A 21,528-nucleotide genomic window follows, 5' to 3' on the forward strand; every position below is an offset into this window, starting at 1 on the left:
TAGTACTGGTGGTCGTGGTACTGTTAGTACTGGTGGTGGTGGTAGTTGTAGTACTGGTGGCTGTAGTACTGGTAGTACTGGGGGTGTTGGTGGTACTGGTAGTGGTAGTACTGGTGGTGGTGGTACTGGTGGTGGTACTGGTAGTGGTAGTACTGGTGGTGGTACCGGTAGTGGTAGTGCTAGTGGTGGTGGTGGTACTGTTGCCCGTAGTACTGGTAGTGGTAGTACTGGTGGTGGTGGTACTGGTGATGGTGGAGGTAGTGGTACTGGTATTGGTAGTACTGGTAGTGGTAGTACTGGTGGTCGTGGTACTGTTAGTACTGGTGGTGGTGGTAGTTGTAGTACTGGGGGCTGTAGTACTGGTAGTACTGGGGGTGGTGGTAGTACTGGTGGTGGTGGTACTGGTGGTGGTGGTAGTGGTAATGGTAGTGGTAGTACTGGTGGTGGTGGTACTGGTAGTACTGGTGGTGGTGTTAGTGGTAGTACTGGTGGTGGTGGTGTTAGTGGTAGTACTGGTGGTCGTGGTACTGTTACTACTGGTGGTGGTGGTAGTGGTAGTACTGGTGGCTGTAGTACTGGTAGTACTGCTGGTGGTGGTGCATGTATCAATGAGTCTAATTTTTCCTAATGAAATAGCCATTGGCATTACGTGAGACACACAAGACATTTGTGAATTCCCATTGTAACAGCGGGAAGGCTCTGTTTTCCATGATTATTGCGTATTCACGTTTTTTCCACAAACTTTAAAATAATGATGACTGCATGTTAACTCTGGGAGTCAGGCTCGACAGCACGTGTCACGAAGGTCACTTTTAACCTTCATCATTTATTCAACCAGTAGTCTGCATGTCAGCACTTATTAAAATTCGGAAACAAAGCTTACAGAACCAGAATCCAAATGTTTTATAATAAAACGCCTTTAAACCCCGTTTTTTAAACCACAGACAAAAATAGCGCAGCGTGCGAGGAAAAGAAGGAAATGACCTTTGGAAATGAGAGTATTCAAGAAACACAAGAACTACAGTGTGGACGAGCATGTATGAGTCATCTTCTGTGAGCCTCGCCTGCTGCCTGAACGCGCTCACTGCTGTGAAAGTGCACGCATCATCTGGATTGCATTACACGGGCACTCTGACAGCTCCTAATTAAGATTAATCCCTCTGCTGTGCTCGTTCACGTACAGAATATGCCATGAAACTGACATCAATGACGGACCAAAAGTCAATATAGCCTATCACGTCAAGGCTACTAAATAGACAGCACAGCGAAGACGAATCACTAGGCACATGCCATAAAACACTATGGAATTTAAGGAATGTGTCTGGCCATAGCCCTACATATCCTTTTTTTTTCTTTAACATTAGGATCTCGAAGCTCCGCCCCTTCGGGGGCGTAGTCCGAGCCCTAATAAAAACGGGGCGGGAACAGGATACTGAATCCCGCCCCTCCAGGACTCCCTGACCTGCCTCATGGTTGCCAAGGCAATATTTCTAAAAATATTGTCGTGCTACCGTAAGGCAGGTCAAGGAGTCCTCGAGAGGCGGGATCCAGAGCAGACAAATCTGCTAAACAGGAGCTTTTTCCAATGGCAGGCCTCCGTTTCCAGAGGCCTGCCAATGGAAAAAAGGGGCGTGGCTTCACGCCATACTGAAATCCCCTGCTCACAATATCTCTTTGCCTGCAGCAGGGCCATGCCCTGCAATGCAGGCTTCGACCTAAAAAGGGGTGGTTGCAGAAAACCTTGCACTCTGGGGCAGGCACCCCATGGTGCCTGCCACACTGTGCATGGTTGGAAAGAGGGGGCCCATAGGTACCCCCACCGGACCCTACCGGAGCCCTCTGGGTGAAGGGGGGACTGTTATGGGTCCTCAAAGTCAGATTCCAACAGCCAATCAGTTTCAGACAGACCGATTTGGAAAGGCTGTCTGAATTTGACATCGTAATCGCTCAGTTGCAAACGCGGCCCATAGAGACGTACGAGTTGGCTTCGACCAACTCGGTTACTCCAAATGCCTTTCGGATGTGATTCGGAATGGAGTCGGACAGTCAGAACGGTTTCCGACCATCGTAATCGGTCGGTCAGAAATGTTTCCGAGTTGGTCGGAAACAAGGCTTCCGAATCAGATTCGGACAAACCGAATGCAGTTTGGAGCCTTTCTGACCGACATCGTAAACGGCCCCTAAGAATACTGTGTGCTCCCCTGCCAATCAATGTGGATTTCCTCTTCAAAACGTTTGCGACAGTGTTGCAAGCTCGGTTAAAAGGTTCAAAATAAGGGGCACGACAGCTAGTTTTCGAGGCCTACAGGCTATGTTCAAGGGCTAAAAGAGACAATGCTAATGTAGGCAGAGCTGTAATGGTCACACTCAGGTCCGCGGATCCCGTAACAGGGTGTTCCGGGTGGTTCTGAGTAAAGGCAAAGTGATGTAAGATGGATACCCCATCCTGATATTTTGAGACCTGTGCCAGGTCATGCTTGCCAGACAGAGAAAATGGCAATTGAGGCTGAGCTACACACAAGAGGAGCTGTGGCATCAGTAAGTACTAAAAGTGACTCTGGGGGTGAAAGTGATGTGCGTTGAAGGCAGCTGAGTTATTGCTTAAAGGAATAGAAGAAGGAGATGCCGGATCTTTTGGGAAAAGAATTGCATTTTTTGTTCAAGGGGTGGGGAAGACTGCGGTGGGTTTTCCTCAGTGGAGAGGGAATGAGAGGAAACTTTATTTAGGTTGGTTTTCCTAATGGTGATGTCTACAGCTTGTGTCTCCCTGTTATCCGTTCTCTTCCCCTATAGACCAGTATGACTCGGCATAGCCCTACTTCTTCTGTGATTTATTCAACTGATTCTTCTGTCCATAAGATTCTGTGTTAGGTATATGGTGGATGTATGGCAACAAACAACCTGCTGGTATTTCACACGGTGGATTACTGTATTTTCATGGTTTGCTGAATACAAATGATTCAAACTAAAAGTGTTGTGCCAACAGTCATAGAGTAGCCGCACAGCAATTCACACAATAAGAAAAATATTATCCTTGCTTTCAATCCAGAGCATTGGCCTTTCATCCTTCTGATCCTGCTTCCCCTGACATACTAGTGCATCTAAACACTTCTGGCTTTTGAGCACCACAGTGTCTAGGAAGAATGATCTGCTTACTTGTTAGAACATGTGGGAATAATCAGTATCTCCAATGCTGTTTATGGAAAACATCCAGTATGGTTATTTTCATTACCTCCAGTGAGGCTGGCAGCAGAATCGGCTTAAGGCCAGGAACTGTGCTAAATGAAATGCATACTGGTTCAGTATGTGCTTCAGAAAGGATGTTGGACTGGCCAGGGGATTTGGGGTCCCCAAAATAGTTAACTAAAGCTAGAACCCCACCCCCTCAGCTGAAAACCAAAATAGTTTCATTTACAACTGGCCGCCTGATCCAAATACAGTTTATGAATAGAATATACATGCCAGTCAATGGTCAGGTTACACACATTCTTGTAGAAAGATTTGCACAATAGAACTTTTCTGCAAATAAAGGAACATTTTGCTATATTCACGGCCACCAGACCTGACTAATGATAGAAAGGAAAAGTCGAATGTTTCACAGGAGAATTCCCCTTATTATAATGTAAGGGATTAAACAAAAGTCATTTTGGAGAGATTAGGTGGTAATGAGAATGCTCGGAGGTGAAAGTACAGTATGTAAGAACCCTGTGCACTTGGTTTACACTCTACTTCTACAGAATTGAAGAGGTGCACCTAACAAGAACTATAATTCAGAGAATACTTGCATATTTGTATTACTTCATAAAGATAACGTGATCCGATTCTCTGTTGGACCTTTTAAGTGCAAATTTTGTTTAGATGACTTCGAGGAATAGAAATGGATGCCAAAAACAGGTTGCACTTAAATGATACTAGTGTTTTAAGAAAGAACATACAATTCCCCTGTAATTCTCTATTTCTCAGGGAAACTCTACGGTCAAACTCTAATACCCATCAACTCTACCTCCAGAGTTGCCAGTACCCCTCGGTATTTGGACTTAACCTGCCGAGCAACAGGAATCTTGAAATGATGCTGCTTGTGTAAAATTGGATACAATAGCATATAAAGATCACAACATAATATGTACATTACTAACCTGGTCGGGGTCTTGGCCTGAAGACCACCTCTAATCCCTTAATTTCCAGTGCACAGTTATCTTGCAGCAATGAACCCCATGGAACAGACAAAGAAATTGTCTGAATAAATCCTTCTGTTACTTCCAGTGGTGCATCTGCAGACTCCAGCATTTCATTAAGACACTGTAAATGAAAACCAACATTCACATATGTAAATATGTTTGAAATAGAATTTACACACAAACAACACTATGTAAAGGAAACTGATGAGATTTTCAGGGCATAACTATTTGGGGAATTTTAGAAACTACAGTGTACATTTTTCAATGTATGTACCCCTTATCTTGCTCTTCTTAGAAAAGACGTTCTGAGCGATAATTTGTAAAGTAAACGTTATCTGTTATCAGACATTGGCTACAATGCTTGATATCTGTTGTTTCCAAACTATATTTACCTTTTATCTTTTTATTCAATTTCAAAGCACTGGCTTCAAACACAAGGGTGCAAATAATAAAAGTCTCTAAACGTATATTGTGTAAATATATTACTCTTGTTACTGAAAGCCTCGAAAGCACACTAATGAAGAATCCTTGTGCTATAACGTTGATACTATTACAAGGTTCACAATGTGTGGCCAGACCACTGGGGACCAATATTTCTTAGCTGGTACAACACCTATGTATGGAAGTACATCGTTCGTCAGCATCTCTTTTATGTACATTTCGAAGGTTTATTTCAATAGATCAACTTTGAATCCACCTGTCTTGCAACAAGGAAGGCAGCCAACTTTCCCCTCTCCCTTGCAGCGCTTCTTGACAAGAGCACACTATTTCTAATAACAATATTTTCAATAACTATGGCCCTCAACCAAGAATGGATGTTTTCATGTTAACCCTGTCAATACCAAGATGCTTTAATGTCCCCAACGAAATATTACGTTTTCCCCTCCTGTTTTGTAGTTTATACTACCGCACAAAATGTCTCGGTTGTCCAGAGTGCTTAAACAACACCATCCACGCATACTAATGAAGTAAGAAGATCAAGAAATGAAAGCACATCTGAACAGTCTTGCAGTATAAGGCAAAGTTACACACTGAAAAAGAAATTCCTTGATATTCTGTGTCCAGTTAGTAAACATACAAAGTATTCATGTGTGATAAGTTCCAACTATGGCAACACAATTGTGCAATACCGAGTATTGTGCACATTTCGGTGAGGAAAAATACCACTGAACTGCATAAAGAATGGTAGATATATACCACAAAGAACCTCTGCCGACTCACAGCGCTGTCAGAACTTGCTTCTGCCGCCAAGGATCCACGAACAACCTGAATGTAGGCAATTTGAATATTTATTGTTGTTTTCCTCAGATCACGCGTTTCGGGCAACACTTGCCCTTGATCACACAAGCGAGAAGTGAAAACGCAATTTTTTTATTGCTTAAACCACGTGATGAGACACACAAAGTAAACATAGGGAAAATACTACCACTAACATAGGTACAGTCTTTTTGTTGCTCTCTCTCTTCTCCGTTTTTTTCATCTTTTTATCTTTATATATATATATATACATACAAATATATATATATATATATATATATATATATTACCTACTGGCGATAGCCAGTAGGTATATATAGTTAGGATTTTTTCTCTATGGAACTTTTGAAAATTCTATGTCTAATAACTTTGGCGTTTGTGGACGGAATTGGCTGAAATTTTCAGGAAAATGGCACATTTTGTTTCTGAGCAGCCCCTGAAAATTTGGGGGGAGGGGGGGTCGTCAAGGGGGGGCCGAGAAAAAAGGGGGGTCCCAAAACGCGTTTTTCCCATTCATTTTTCCATAGGGCGGTTGGCCTCACTTTTAGCTCGAACGGCTGAATGGATTTGCACGAAACTTGGCAAAATTGTAGGGACTGTTAGCCCGATGTGCCTTTGCTAGGTCTCAATATATGTGCTTCAGTGGATTTTGAAAAATTAACGTTTAAAATAAGATACATATCTGTAACAGCGCTCCGGGCAGCGCTCCGGTTCGCGTACTTTTCGCGTAACGGAACTTTACGATGCGAAGCTGATTGGCTCTCCGGTGTCTGTCAACATTGTAAACAGTCCGGAGCGGCCGCCATCTTGTCTCTCTGTAGGATCGAGAGACAAGAGGAGGCCAAAACAAACGGGGAAATGAAGGAAAGGGGGCAAGGTAGACCCCCTAGGATTGATGAGGGGAATATTATAGAGCCACGCGGGGCCCAAAAAAAAAAAAAAAATTCCGATTTTTTCGCCGTAGAGACGCGTCTTGGTACGCGAACCGGGCAGCTAACCGGGCAGCTAACCGGGAAGCTAACCGGCAGTGTAATGGGAGTCTGAGGAGTAGCTGATTGGCTGTCAACATTGTAAACAGTCCGGAGCGGCCGCCATCTTGTCTCTCGGTAGGATCGAGAGACAAGAGGAGGCCAAAACAAACGGGGAAATGAAGGAAAGGGGGCAAGGTAGACCCCCTAGGATTGATGAGGGGGATATTATAGAGCCACGCGGGGCCCAAAAAAAAAAAAATTCCGATTTTATCGCCGTAGAGACGCGTCTTGGTACGCGAACCGGGCAGCTAACCGGGCAGCTAACCGGGAAGCTAACCGGCAGTGTAACGGGAGTCTGAGGAGTAGCTGATTGGCTGTCAACATTGTAAACAGTCCGGAGCGGCCGCCATCTTGTCTCTCGGTAGGATCGAGAGACAAGAGGAGGCCAAAACAAAGGGGGAAATGAAGGAAAGAGGGCAAGGTAGACCCCTTCTGACCCCCTAGGATTGATGAGGGGGATATTATAAAGCCACGCGGGGCCAAAAAAAAAAAAATCCGGTTAAATATATATATATATATCTTTAAGCGTGTTCTGGCGCGCTTACGTTTTGGGTTTGGTTTGCGCTGCAGAGACGATACGTCACGGTTATGCGATGCATCATGAGGCGTCTCACGGGCTACGTGATACATCACTTAATAAAGAATATATTTTACAGCTATAGATATTAGCTTTTAAAAAACCAATGAAATTCACAGAAAAAACCATAGGTTATAGACCATATATAGTTAGGAATTTGCATTTACAAAACCTTGAAAATTCAATGAAAAAACCATAGGTTATAGACCATATATAGTTAGGGATTAGCATTTAAAAAACCTTATTTTATTTGCACAAAACCATTGAAATTCCATATATAGTTAGTTGCACTAACTATATATCGCGGACCCGCAATCCACTGCTAATGATGTCACCTATTACATCATTCATGACATGGTCAGTGACATCACTGATGACATCACTGATGACATCTCAAATGACATCACTGATGACATCACTGATGACATCTCAAATGACATCACTGATGACATCACTGACGTCTCATTTGACATTACTGATTACATCACTGATGATATCATTTATGTGATAATACATCTTCAGACTCTAATATAACTATAGATACACTCAGTGTAAACAGGCACTCACAGACTGTCACACATCCATGGAGTTACTCACACACATAGTCAGTCATGCAAAGAATCAATCACATCTCCATTTCCTCAACTATACAGTTATACACACCTTACTTATTCAAACATATACTAACACATATTTACTCTCTTATACAATCCTTGATACAAGTTCACAATGATTCATACAGCCACTCTCACATTCACTGGCTCTTATGTTCAGTTATTTATATATGTCAACTCTCACATGGAGTGTGTTTTACATATGTACTTACTTTGACATGTAGCACTGAGATATCCATTCACTCACCAATATACTCATGCACACAGTCAACTGTCCATACAGCTGTTTCTACATGCACCTTTGAACACATACACCTAGGGAATCAACTGCTCACACATCTATGCACAGAGTTATACACCTCCCAGCCACCCACACACATACTCAGTCTCCCATACAAATACTTGGGCAACCATTCAATAACCCATATAGTTTCTGATATAGCTACTGATTTAAACATGCAGCAGTTTACAGAACAACATAAATAATGATTGCCAAATTAAGACACTTTAATCACTAACCCATGCACTCAGTGAGACACATTTAATCATTCTCTCATACAGTCAGTCATGCACCTACTAAATCCTTCATCCAGACACTTATACATCCACTCATTCTTCAATATGTAAGACATATTTTAACTTTACAGAAACATACAGTCACTGGGTGTTGTCATCAGTGATGTCATTTGAGATGTCATCAGTGATGTCATTTGAGATGTCATCAGTGATGTCATCAGTGATGTCACTGACCATGTCATGAATGATGTAATAGGTGACATCATTAGCAGTGGATTGCGGGTCCGCGATATATAGTTAGTGCAACTAACTATATATGGAATTTCAATGGTTTTGTGCAAATAAAATAAGGTTTTTTAAATGCTAATCCCTAACTATATATGGTCTATAACCTATGGTTTTTTCATTGAATATATATATATATATATATATATATATATATATATATATATATATATATATATATATATATATATATATATATATATATATACTCACTGAAAAAAAATCGAAGGTTTTAGCCACGTTATAGTTAGGAATTAGCATTTTAAAAAAACCTTAGAAATTCACTGAAAAAACATGAATATGGTTTTTTCAGTTAATTTGCAAGGTTTTTTAAATGCTAATTACTAACTATAACGTGCTTAAAATCTATGGTTTTTTCATATATATATATATATATATTCACTGAAAAAATCATAGGTTTTAGCCACGTTATAGTTAGGAATTAGCATTTAAAAAACCTTAGAAGTTCACTGAAAAAAACATAGGTTTCACACGTTATAGTTAGCTGGACATTTTACTCATATAAAACCATTGAAATTCCCCCGTTATAGTTAGTTCAGCTAACTATAACTTGCGCGCCCGCAATCCACTGCTGATGACGTCACATATTACATCACTCATGACATGGTCAGTGACATCACTCATGACATCTCAAATGACATCACTGATGACATCATCCAGTGAATGTGTGTCTTTCTGAAAAATAAATGTTTTTTATATATGTATATCTAAAGGTCGATGGAAGAATACATGGGTAAATAAGTGTTTAAATGGATGAATTTTGTTTGTAAAATTGATTGTATAACTGACTTATTAAGTGTATCTTAGGGAATACATGTATTAGCGAGTAATGTTTAAATATTTAAATATCTCTATCAGTGTCTCACTTTGTGTATAACTGGCTGCGTGGGTTGGTAAGTAGCTACATGAGTGTGTATATGGGTTATTAGTTGGTTTTTTGACTATCAGTATGAGTGTCTGTATGTTCGCTGTGGGATATTACTTAGTGCATAGATGCATGAATAAGTGACTCACTGTTTGTATGTGTTTTGAAGACAGCATGTGTGCAGGACTGTATGGGTGGATGAGTGTGTGTATGGGTGTGTTAGTGAGTGAATGGCTGTCTCAATAGTGTCTTTATGAGTAAGTACATATGTTTTAAACTAGTATATGTGAGCATTGATGTATATAAGGGAGTATAAATGAGAGTGAAAGATTGGAAGAGTTGCTGTATAAATAAGTATGTGTTTCTATAAGTGATTGTTTAAGAGAGTAATTACCTGTAGGTTTCTGTAGAAGTAAGTGTAGTGGTGTATGTATAGCTGTATATACAAGTAATTGGATGTTTTTGCAAGTGTGAGTATGTGTGTGAGTAACCCTATGGAGGACTATTAGTGTGTAACAGGATGTATAGGTGTATGAGTACATATGATGAGTGACTACATGTATGAGTGACTATATAGAACTATTGATGAATGAGAGTGGATACTTATGTAGATTTTGGAATTACTGAATAGCTTCCTCTAACTGGTAGAAGTATCTCCATTGTTTTGAAAATTTTAGTTTCTATTTTTCAATCTGTTTATCAAAGATTATATGTACTGGGGTAGGGTCTGGAGGGGAAGGAACTGAGTCAGAAGGCTGAAATAGTGCTTTTAGAGAGGGTTTTATTTTTAAGTAAGCTTTTTTCCTTCTGTTTGTAAGTCTTATTCGGGCGAACTCATCAGGCTCCGTTCTGAAGCCCTTTGGAAAAGTAGGGAGTTCCAGGGTGTTGCGGCGTTGGCAGAGAGGTGTTGCAGCCAGAATGATGATCTTTAAACGGCCTCCAGGCGATGTTCATGGGGTACGCCAACACCAAAAGAAACAAAGAAATAAAGAACAATCAGTGGGACGTCCGGAGCGCTCTTGTTTGGGGACCGGGAGTGAGGGAAACCACGTGCCAAGTGTATTTACAATAAAACGGCCGTGTCAGTAGTGCTCGTGAGGTAGGGGTACAGGGGAGTCGTAGGCGGTTTATTTACACAGTGGGCTGGCCACTCCAACCCGCAACTTTGCCCTGTACCTTTGTAAGCCAAGCTCCTCCCGCGGGAGCGTGGCGGGGCGCTTCGCCGGAACGTTGGCCTCCTGGCTTGCTGGATTCAGCTGGGCTAGTCGAGGCTTCGACTTCCATGCCACTTCTTTGGTCCGCACTCCGTCTCCACTCCACACCACAGTCGTCCTCCAGGGAATCGCCGTCGGTTGTCTTCCGGGAGCCTCCTCCTTTTGGCGTGATGACGCTCTGGATGGGCGGAGTCTCGCCTTCGCTGCAATCGGTCTTAAAGGTGTAGTGTTCTTTTTCCTCCTCGCATCCCCAAGGAAACAGAGAGTCAGCGGTCGGCCAATCCTCCGCAGAATGGGAAGTAGGCTGCTGGATGGAAAGAGAAAGGGGCGAGAGGGGAACAGCTGACCACCAGTCACGGGCAATGGACTCCTCCTCACACTCTTTGTCCTTACAGGGGCGACCCGCCCCGTCACATTATATTAGGGTGAGAGGAGGTCTGCCACTCTTTCACAAGGATGATGTCATCAGTGATGTCATCAGTGATGTCATTTGAGATGTCATGAGTGATGTCACTGACCATGTCATGAGTGATGTAATATGTGACGTCATCAGCAGTGGATTGCGGGCGCGCGAGTTATAGTTAGCTGAACTAACTATAACGGGGGAATTTCAATGGTTTTATATGAGTGAAATGTCCAGCTAACTATAACATGTGTGAAACCTATGTTTTTTTCAGTGAATTTCTAAGGTTTTTTAAATGCTAATTCCTAACTACAGCGTGGCTAAAACCTATGGTTTTTTAAGTGAATTTGCAAGGTTTTTCAAAATCTAATTCCTAACTATAACGTGCCTAAAATCTATGTTTTTTTCATATGGATTTCCGTGGTCGCCCCTGGTCCTGGGAGAAAGTTGTGGCGGAGTTGCCGCCATTGAGCTGCACGTCTGGCTAGGTGGAGTCCTGCCGAGCCCCCGTCGTAAAGGATCCCGTTGGATTAGGGGTGATGTGGTCTTGGGGACCCAAGAAGACTTTGATTTTCAGGGGCTCAGAACTATCAATGCGGGTTTGTTATGTGTGGAGCCAATCCTCCCAAGCGACAACATCCGAAGCCTGAATACTGCATTCTGGGATTTGCAGGCCGATTATAACAAGCCGCAGACATACTCACCTGGGAGGCGGGGCTAACTACCAGCTACAGGTCAAGGCGGGATATTTATATCCGCAATAGACGCCAGCTGCCTGTAAACACCTCCGGCACTGAAGAAGGCTGACAAGATAAGCCGAAATGCATTTGCCTTGGTTCTACCCCAGAAAATAAAGGCCTCCAAAATTCCCCGCTGTGGTCTCTTCTTCTTCTTTGGGAGGAGTGGTGCGATATTTTTGCGTGATTGCCAGTGTCACGCTCAAGACACTCCCACATCGCAAGTTGGTCACGGAACTGCTGGCTCATCGTTTCAACGGATTGCTATTGTTTCCAGGGTACTGGATTTCCGTGGTCCCCCCTGGTCCTGGGAGAAAGTTGTGGCGGAGTTACCGCCATTGAGCTGCACGTCGGGATAGGTGGAGTCCTGCCGAGCCCCCCGCCGTAAAGGATCCCGTTGGATTGGGGGTGATGTGGTCTTGGGGACCCAAGGAGACTTTGACTTTCAGGTGCTCAGAACTATCAATGAGGGTTTGTTATGTGTGGAGCCAATCCTCCCTAGCGATAACATCCGAAGCCTGAATATTGCATTCTGGGATTTGCAGGCCGGTTACAACAAGCCGCAGACATACTCACCTGGGAGGCGGGGCTATCTACCAGCTACAGGTCAAGGTGGGATATTTAAATCCGCAATAGACGCCAGCTGCCTGTAAACACCTCCGGCACTGAAGAAGGCTGACGAGATAAGCCGAAATGCATTTGCCTTGGTTCTACCCCAGAAAATAAAGGCCTCCAAAATTCCCCGCTGTGGTCTCTTCTTCTTCTTTGGGAGGAGTGGTGCGATATTTTTGCGTGATTGCCAGTGTCATGCTCAAGAGACTCCCACATCGTAAGCTGGTCACGGAACTGCTGGCTCACCGTTTCGGCGGATTGCTGTTGTTTCCAGGGTACTGGATTTCCGTGGTCCCCTATGGTCCTGGGAGAAAGTTGGGGCGGAGTTGCCCCCTTTGAGCTGCACGTCGGGCTAGGTGGAGTCCTGCCGAGCCCCCCGCCGTAAAGGATCCCGTTGGATTGGGGGTGATGTGGTCTTGAGGACCCAAGGAGACTTTGACTTTCAGGGGCTCAGAACTATCAATGAGGGTTTGTTATGTGTGAAGCCAATCCTCCCTAGCGACAACATCCGAAGCCTGAATATTGCATTCTGGGATTTGCAGGCCGATTACAACAAGCCGCAGACATACTCACCTGGGAGGCGGGGCTAACTACCAGCTACAGGTCAAGGCGGGATATTTAAATCCGCAATAGACGCCAGCTGCCTGTAAACACCTCCGGCACTGAAGAAGGCTGACGAGATAAGCCGAAATGCATTTGCTTTGGTTCTACCCCAGAAAATAAAGGCCTCCAAAATTCCCCGCTGTGGTCTCTTCTTCTTTGGGAGGAGTGGTGCGATATACGTATATATATATATAAATATATATATATATATATTCACAGAAAAAACCATAGGTTTTAGGCCATATATAGTTAGGGATTTGCATTTACAAAACCTTATTTTACTCGCATAAAACCATTGAAATTTGCATATATAGTTAGATGCGCTAACTATATATCGCGCACCCGCAATCCACTGCCGATGATGTCACATATTACATCATTCATGACATGGTCAGTGACATCACTGATGACATCACTGATGACATCATCCAGTGGCTGTCTGTTTCTGTAAAGTTAAAATATGTCTTACATATTGAAGAATGAGTGGATGTATAAGTGTCTGGATGAAGGATTTAGTAGGTGCATGACTGACTGTATGAGAGAGTGATTAAATGTGTCTCACTGAGTGCATGGGTTAGTGATTTAACTGTCTTAATTTGTGCATCATTATATCTGTTGTTCTATGAACTGCTGCATGTGTTGATCAGTAGCTATATGAGTAACTATATGGGTTATTGATTGGTTGTCCAAGTATTTGTATGGGAGAGTGAGTGTGTGTGTGGGGGTGGCTGGGAGGTGTGTGACTCTGTGCGTACATGTGTGAACAGTTTTTTTACTAGATCTATGGGTTCAAAACTGCATGTGGAAACAGCTGTATGGGTGGTTGACTGTGTACGAGTGTATTGGTGAGTGAATGGATATCTCAGTGCTACATGTCAAAGTAAGTACATATGTAAAACACAGTACATGTGAAAGTTCACATATATAAATTACTGTGTATAAGAGCCAGTGAATGTGTGAGTGGCTGTATGGATCATTGTGAACTTGTATCAGGGATTGTATAAAAGAGTAAATATGTGTTAGTATATGTTTGAATAAGTAAGGTGTGTATAACTGTATAGTTGAGGATATGGAGGTGTGATTGATTCAGTGCATGACTGACTAGGTGTGTGAGTAACTCCATGGATGAGTGACAGTCTGTGAGTGTCTGTTTACTCTGAGTGTATCTAAGGTTATATTAGAGTCTGAAGAGGTTGATCGTATTATCACATGATTGATGTCATCAATTATGTTGTCAGTGATGTCATTTGAGTTGTCATCAGTGATGTCATTTGAGTTGTCATCAGTGATGTCATCAGTGATGTCACTGACCATGTCATGAATGATGTAATATGTGACATCATCAGCAGTGGATTGTGGGTGCGCGATATATAGTTAGCGCATCTAACTATATATGCAAATTTCAATGGTTTTATGCGAGTAAAATAAGGTTTTGTAAATGCAAATCCCTAACTATATATGGCCTAAAACCTATGGTTTTTTCTGTGAATTTCAATGGTTTTTTAATACCAAATATCAAATGCTGTCAAATGTCAAGTACATGATAGGTAAAAACATTTTCGTGTTTATGCACGCTGATGTGCTTTGAACGCTGCCCCCCCCCTCCCCCCTCCCCTCTTTTCTCTTAGCAGTACTCTCTCTTTGCAGATAGTGAAGGGTAGTTAACGCAGGCCTTTGCCCCCGTTATAATCCGTCGTGCTTGCTTCTCTCTCTATTTGATTGATTGCTATCCAAGCATTTACTGTTTTAGAATTGGTTCTCTTTGGTTCATTCTGTATTTACAAACAAGCACAGAATCGCAATACTCTGTTTAGTCTTTGCAGATAGTGAAAAATAGTTTAAAAAAACAAAAGGAATCGAGCAAAATCAGTAGGCCACTAATGGGATCTGTTTTTGACCTCGCTAAAATAGAAACATTAAGAACAACCACTCATGAGAAATACGAAACTAGTAAGATGAACTTAGCTCCACACCATGATGGCTGCAAGACAGCTCGACTCCGCCGCCCACCCCACCCCACCCAAAATAACGACAAACCCTATGCAAATATTATAAATATATACAACACACCAGCAAAGTAACAGGGTAAAACGTTTTATTAAATAACTATATACATGACAGCCTGCTGCAACATCTATCCAAATGCCTTTTGGTGACTCTTCCATTGTGAACATTGTCCCACAATCCGTTTGACCTGAAACGATTACACAAATAAAACATTTGTGAGTTTTAAATTTCCGGAGAAGTATAATTCACCAATAGTTTTCTCTGTAGATCTTTTTCCATTAACAATCCCAGTTCCATCACCCGCCCAGGATATCACTACTGTTAGTTGTCATTGTTGCTTCTGTTTTAATAAAAAATGTTTTAAGGTGTTTACTGTTTTTGTTGCGATGTATATATTTATAAGTTATTAAAGTGTTATAATCCTACTATTTTTTTTATCGATTATTGCTGTTTGAGATATTCCCTATCTACAAACAGAGAAGAATAGAAATATTCTGTCTCCCTTTGCAGATAGTGAAGGATAGGTAATGCGGACTTTTGTCCCCCGTTGTAATCCGTCATGCCTGATTGATTGATTGGCTGGAAATTTATTGTTCAAGGAATAGTTCTTTCAAGGTACTCTCTGTTTGCAAATAACGTGGAATAGAAATATTCTGTCTAGTCTTTGCAAGTAGTGAAGGGTGGGTAATGCGGACCTTTGTCCCCCGTTGTAATCTGTCACTCCCCACTGATTGAGAAACTACTTCCACCCGGACCATTTATTAGAGGTACATCATCTGACTCAACCGGAGAGAACCCCTATGTAAGCGTGTGGGGGGAGCGGACCGGAATAACAAGCGTGGAGGCCTTATGTAGTGGGCTATCTCGTAGCCGAGGTTTATTATAGTACAGTGTTTCAAGGGTAGGGCACAAGGGAAAAGAGAGTTCCAAAGGATTGCAGGTTCCGGGTCCGAGGTGATGAGTCCTCCTGTGATGGACGTCCAGGGACGGCTGTTGGTCTTGACTGGAGTCGGGGCTGGTCCTTGGGGTAGCAGTCGGCTCAGCTCCCGGACGGTGGTTCCTCGGAGGGGGGGAAAAGGAGAGAGAATAGGGGCCGTTAGATCTGTCGGTCAAACCGAGGGTAAGAGACTGTTTCCTTCACCGGAGTGTTGGGGCTGGAACGAATGTGAGGAAAGGGAGGGGACGGTAAGAGAGGAGAGGAGACAGCACGGTCAGGGTGGAGGGTGATTTTGTGCCAGGACGTGGGGGAGGTTTTATCTACAGTCGTGATTGTGCCACTCTCACACGAATATATACTCTATGCACAGTGCGCGGTGAAACGTGAAGGGGGGGGGGGAGACTCTATTGTACAAGGGTTGTATTTACAGCCTACTATTTACAGACACTCGTACCGCCTACTATCTACACACACGCGGAACTGGTACTCACTTGGCCCGCCGCAACTCCGTCCTTGAGTTGCGGCCGCTCTCCAGCGTCCTCCTCTGGACTCCACCAGTCCTCCGTCCAGACCTTGTCTCCTGGTTCGGGTTCGCCTCTCTTCTCCGGGGGTTCTTCGCACGCCGTCTCCTGCCACGAGTCTTCCTGCTTGAACGCGGTGTTGTCGGTTCTTCCGGCTTTTCTGTGGTCCGCCTCCGGAAAGGGGGAGGGACTTCCGGGGTCGCAGGGATGCACTTCCGGTGTGTTCCGCGTTGGGACTGGTTCCTGCAGGGAAAGAGAAAGGGGTGGAGTCCTGGGTGTTTTGGTTGTCCGGGCAACAGGGAATGGTGGTTGTGACCGGGAGGGGCGACGTGGTATCGGCGCTGACGGCGCCGTGGTCCCATCACATCCCCTTCCCCTAGCTGTCTTTCTTGATCGGGTAAGCTGGCAAGGATATCGGGAAAGATAGTCAGCATTGGCTTGATCAGCGCCTTTCCTGTGGAGAGTCCTGAACCTGAAGGGCTGCAGGGAAAGGAACCAACGAAGTACTCTTTCGTTGTGTCCCTTGTTACGGGCCATCCATTCCAGCGGGGCATGGTCCGTGTACAGAATGAATTCTCTACCTTCGAGGTAGTAGCGGAGGCTGTCCACCGCCCATTTGATGGCTAGGGCCTCCTTCTCCACTACGGCGTAGTTTCTCCTCCGGGGAAACAGTTTTCGGCTTAAATAAAGGATGGGCCGCTCGTCTCCATTGGGGTCTTTCTGTGACAGGACAGCCCCTAGCCCTTGTTCGGAAGCATCGGTCTGGAGTATAAATGGCTGTGAATAGTCTGGGCTGATGAGAACGGGACTGGACAGTAAGATGTCTTTCAAGTGGTGGAAGGCATCCAACAAGGAGGGATGCGGTTGTCTTAGGGCCTCGTCTGTTTTTATGGACTTCCTTAATAGGTCTGTGAGGGGGGCTGCTATCTGGGAAAACCGGGGAATGAAGCGTCTATAATACCCTAAAAGGCCTAGGAAGGCTCGTAGCTCTTTCTGGGTCTGGGGAAAAGGAATGGAGTGGATAGCGGTGATTTTGTTGTTTTGAGGGCGGATCAGCCCTTCCCCCAACAGGTATCCCAAGTACTTCACGGTCTGAGCGGCCAAGGTGGTTTTCAAGGGGTTGATCGTGAACCCATAGGACCCCAGGGAGTGTATTACACTTTTCAGGTGACATAAGTGCTGGTCCCAATCATCACTATAGATGATTATGTCATCCAGATAAGCCCCGGCATAAAGAACATGGGGTCTTAATACCAAATTCATGGCCCGCTGAAAGGTGGCTGGGGCCCCGTGAAGCCCAAAGGGCATCACCGTGAATTGATACAGGCCTTCGGGGGTGGAGAAGGCCGTCTTCTTTTTATCTTCAGGTCGTAAGGGAATCTGCCAATAGCCTTTACAAAGGTCGAGCGTGCTGATGAACTTGGCCCTACCGATGCGCTCAATCATTTCATCAACCCGGGGTAAAGGGTATGTATCAAAGGAAGAGATTTTATTAACCTCTCTGAAATCGATACAAAAACGGACTGATCCGTCAGGTTTTGGCACTAACACAATCGGTGAGTTCCAATCGCTGCTGGAGGGTTCGATGATCCCCATGTGGAGCATCTGGGTTACCTCGTCCCTGATAATGGGTCGTCGTGCCTCAGGGAGCCGATAAGGCCGCTGACGTACCGTTTTCCCGGGTTCTGTGATGATGGCATGCTCGACGACTGACGTGAGGCCAGGAGAGGAGGAGAATACCTGCTGTAAGGGCTGAAGGGTGGACCGAAGTTCCTGTTTCTGTTGGTCCCTGAGTTCTGAGTCTATACAGACCTCATAGGGGAGTTCCTGTTCTGGACGGCTGTTCAGGAGGACAGGACGAGGTCCCACCCATTCCTTCAGTAGATTCACATGGAATATCTGTGTGATTTGACGGACAGGGTCGAGTTCAATTTCATAGGTCACTGGCGTGACCTGTCTCAGGACAGGAAAGGGGCCTTGCCACTGCCCCAGCAGTTTGTGGTCGGAAGAGGGCATTAAGAGGAGGACCAATTGACCAGGAAGGAAGGAACGAGGTTTTGTGCCTTTGTCATATTGTTGTTTTTGTTTAGCTTGGGCTGTTACCAGATTCTGGCGTACAATATCTCTTATTTGCCCTAGATGAGTTTTGAGGCTCTGTACGTACTCGGGCAGGGACCGGGTACGGTCGGGTTCCGCCTCCCAGGCCTCTTTGGCCATATCCAGCAGGGTCCGAGGGGGTCTGCCATACAGAAGTTCATATGGGGAAAAACCGGTGCTACTTTGGACCTTGCAGCGGATGGCAAAGAGGGCTAGGGGCAGCATTTCCTCCCATCTCTTGCTCTCCAAGGCCAGGAGTTTTTTTAGGGTGGTTTTCAGAGTGGCGTTATATCGCTCCACTAGGCCGTCAGTTTGGGGGTGGTAGGCGGATGTTCTGATTTGTTTCACGCCTAATTGGGAGGATACCTGCTTCATGAGGGATGAGACAAAGGGGGTTCCCTGGTCGGTTAGTATCTCCCTAGGGAAGCCTCCCCGGGAAAAGATGGATATTAATGCTTTAGCAATATTCTGGCTGGTAGGCTGGCGGAGGGGTATGGCTTCAGGGAAGCGGGTGGCGTAGTCCACTAGAACCAACGCGTACCGACAACCGCTTCGGGATGGGAGCATGGGACCAATAATATCCATCCCTACTCTACTGAAGGGGACGTCTATCAGAGGTAGGGGCTGAAGAGGGACTCTAGGAGGTCGATACCGGCTGTTCTTCTGGCAAATGGGGCAGGCCCGACAGTACTGTTTGACTTGCTGGTGGATGCCTGGCCAATAGAACTTTTCCAGGATGGCCTGACCTGTCTTTTCATCACTGAAGTGGCCCCCCAGCAGATGTTGTGGGCGAGAAACAAGACCTTATCGCGGAAGGGTCCGGGGATTATTAACTGGGAAGGATGTTGGGGTCCCCCTTTTCTATACAATAGACCGTTCTTTTTATAAAAGTGGGGACCTACATGCAATGGATCTTCGTGGTCCAGGGCCCTTCCCCAGGCTTCCTGCAAAACGGGGTCTTCCTGTTGAGCAGCCCGGAATTCTTGGTCGATTTCCCAGGGATGTTCCTCTACCCTTACTGGGAAGGCTGTAGAAAAATTCCTTTTCTCCTTTTTCTTTTGTGTTTTTGTCTTGTGTACCCGAACGGGTGATGTTCCGACTATTGGAGGGCTGCCGGAAAAAGGGGCTTCAGACCACCATTTCTCTAAGCTGGCGGTGGTGTCCTGGAGAAGGCGAGGAAGACCAGGATAATCACTGCTCAAAATAACCTGTTCAGGTAGGGAAGGAACAAGCCCCACAGTCAGGGTGCTTCCAGGATCCAGGGGGTGTTGCACTTGAATATTGGCCGTCGGGTAAACCTTCGTGTCTCCATGTACACACTGGATGGCCACTGTACCGGTCATTGGTCCTAGCGGGTGGGGTAGCTCTTGGGGTCTGAGCACGCTCTGTCTGCATCCAGTGTCTGCAAGGGCCAATACCGGGTGTCCGTCTATTCGTACTGGGCGACGAAAAGCGGGAGGAGAAGACCCCGAGGAGAGACATACAAAGTTTCGGGCCATTCCTACCTCCATTGGCTCTTCTTTTTGAGGACATACCCGGGCGATGTGCCCGTAACCTCCACAATGGTAGCACTGGGGACCAGGTGGTGGGGGTCTGGACATCACCGGGTAAGGGAACAGAGGGGGCGGGTCAGGTTTCCTGGCAAGGAAAGGACGGGGGCCTCGGGGTTGTCCATGAGCTTGCGGTCGGTGGCTATGATCTTCCTTGGGCTTCTGCAAGTCCTGGGCGCGGCTGTACGCGCTGGCGATTTCGATTGCATTGTCTAGTGTCAGACGTGCATGCTGACGGACCCACTTTTGGGTGGCAGGATGGAGCGAAGCCAGAAACTGCTCCAGATAAATCTTAGAGAGAATTTCTTCTTTAGTGGCGGTAGAGGACTTCAGCCAACGATCAGCCAGATCTTTAATCCTGAAGGAGAGGGCTCTTGGGGTCTCCTGGGGTCCCTCTTTTGCTTGGCAGAGCCGTACCCTATAGGTCTCGTCATCGATGCCTAATCTCTCAAGGATACAGGTCTTAATGTCCGCATAGGCTGTCAGTCCTTGTACATTAGCCTGTTGGAATGCTGCTTGTAATTCGCCAGTCAGTAAAGGCCCAAGATAATGACCCCAGCGGTCGGGAGGCCAGGCAGCGGCTTGAGCCAGCCGTTCAAAATTAGTAAAAAAGAAATCCGGGTCCTCTCCCGGTACATACTTTTGGAGAACCACCGAAAGAAGGGAGGTGGTGGGTCGTTGTTGGCCTAAGACGTCGGTGAGTTTCCCCAAAGCCTGGTCCTGAGCGGTGCCCTGACCCTTCAGGACATCGTGTAACTGCCCTCTGTCTTCTTCGGCCGTTTTCAAAAACAGCTCCATCATTTTACCCAGTTGTTCCTGGGAGTCTGCTAATTTCTGTACCGCGGCCTCCATGCTTCCGGTTAATCCCACTTCTGACACCACTTGTAAGCGTGTGGGGGGAGCGGACCGGAATAACAAGCGTGGAGGCCTTATGTAGTGGGCTACCTCGTAGCCGAGGTTTATTATAGTACAGTGTTTCAAGGGTAGGGCACAAGGGAAAAGAGAGTTCCAAAGGATTGCAGGTTCCGGGTCCGAGGTGATGAGTCCTCCTGTGATGGACGTCCAGGGACGGCTGTTGGTCTTGACTGGAGTCGGGGCTGGTCCTTGGGGTAGCAGTCGGCTCAGCTCCCGGACGGTGGTTCCTCGGAGGGGGGGAAAAGGAGAGAGAATAGGGGCCGTTAGATCTGTCGGTCAAACCGAGGGTAAGAGACTGTTTCCTTCACCGGAGTGTTGGGGCTGGAACGAATGTGAGGAAAGGGAGGGGACGGTAAGAGAGGAGAGGAGACAGCACGGTCAGGGTGGAGGGTGATTTTGTGCCAGGACGTGGGGGAGGTTTTATCTACAGTCGTGATTGTGCCACTCTCACACGAATATATACTCTATGCACAGTGCGCGGTGAAACGTGAAGGGGGGGGGGGGACTCTATTGTACAAGAGTTGTATTTACAGCCTACTATTTACAGACACTCGTACCGCCTACTATCTACACACATGCGGAACTGGT

General features: G+C 45.4%; 1 protein-coding gene across 2 annotated transcripts in view; it reads right to left on the bottom strand.

Annotated features, from left to right (window-relative positions):
• ATG2B (autophagy related 2B) overlaps positions 1-21,528 on the bottom strand; it is a 1,072,129-nt gene that overhangs the window by 967,811 nt on the left and 82,790 nt on the right. For both annotated transcript variants that reach the window (XM_086937744.1, XM_086937743.1), the window contains exon 2: positions 4,137-4,299. In XM_086937744.1, the coding sequence (XP_086793870.1) occupies positions 4,137-4,299 (163 nt within the window). The remainder of the gene's footprint in view (positions 1-4,136; positions 4,300-21,528) is intronic.

Source organism: Lissotriton vulgaris, chromosome 9 (genome assembly GCF_964263255.1).
Source record: "Lissotriton vulgaris chromosome 9, aLisVul1.2, whole genome shotgun sequence".
Taxonomy (NCBI): domain Eukaryota; kingdom Metazoa; phylum Chordata; class Amphibia; order Caudata; family Salamandridae; genus Lissotriton; species Lissotriton vulgaris.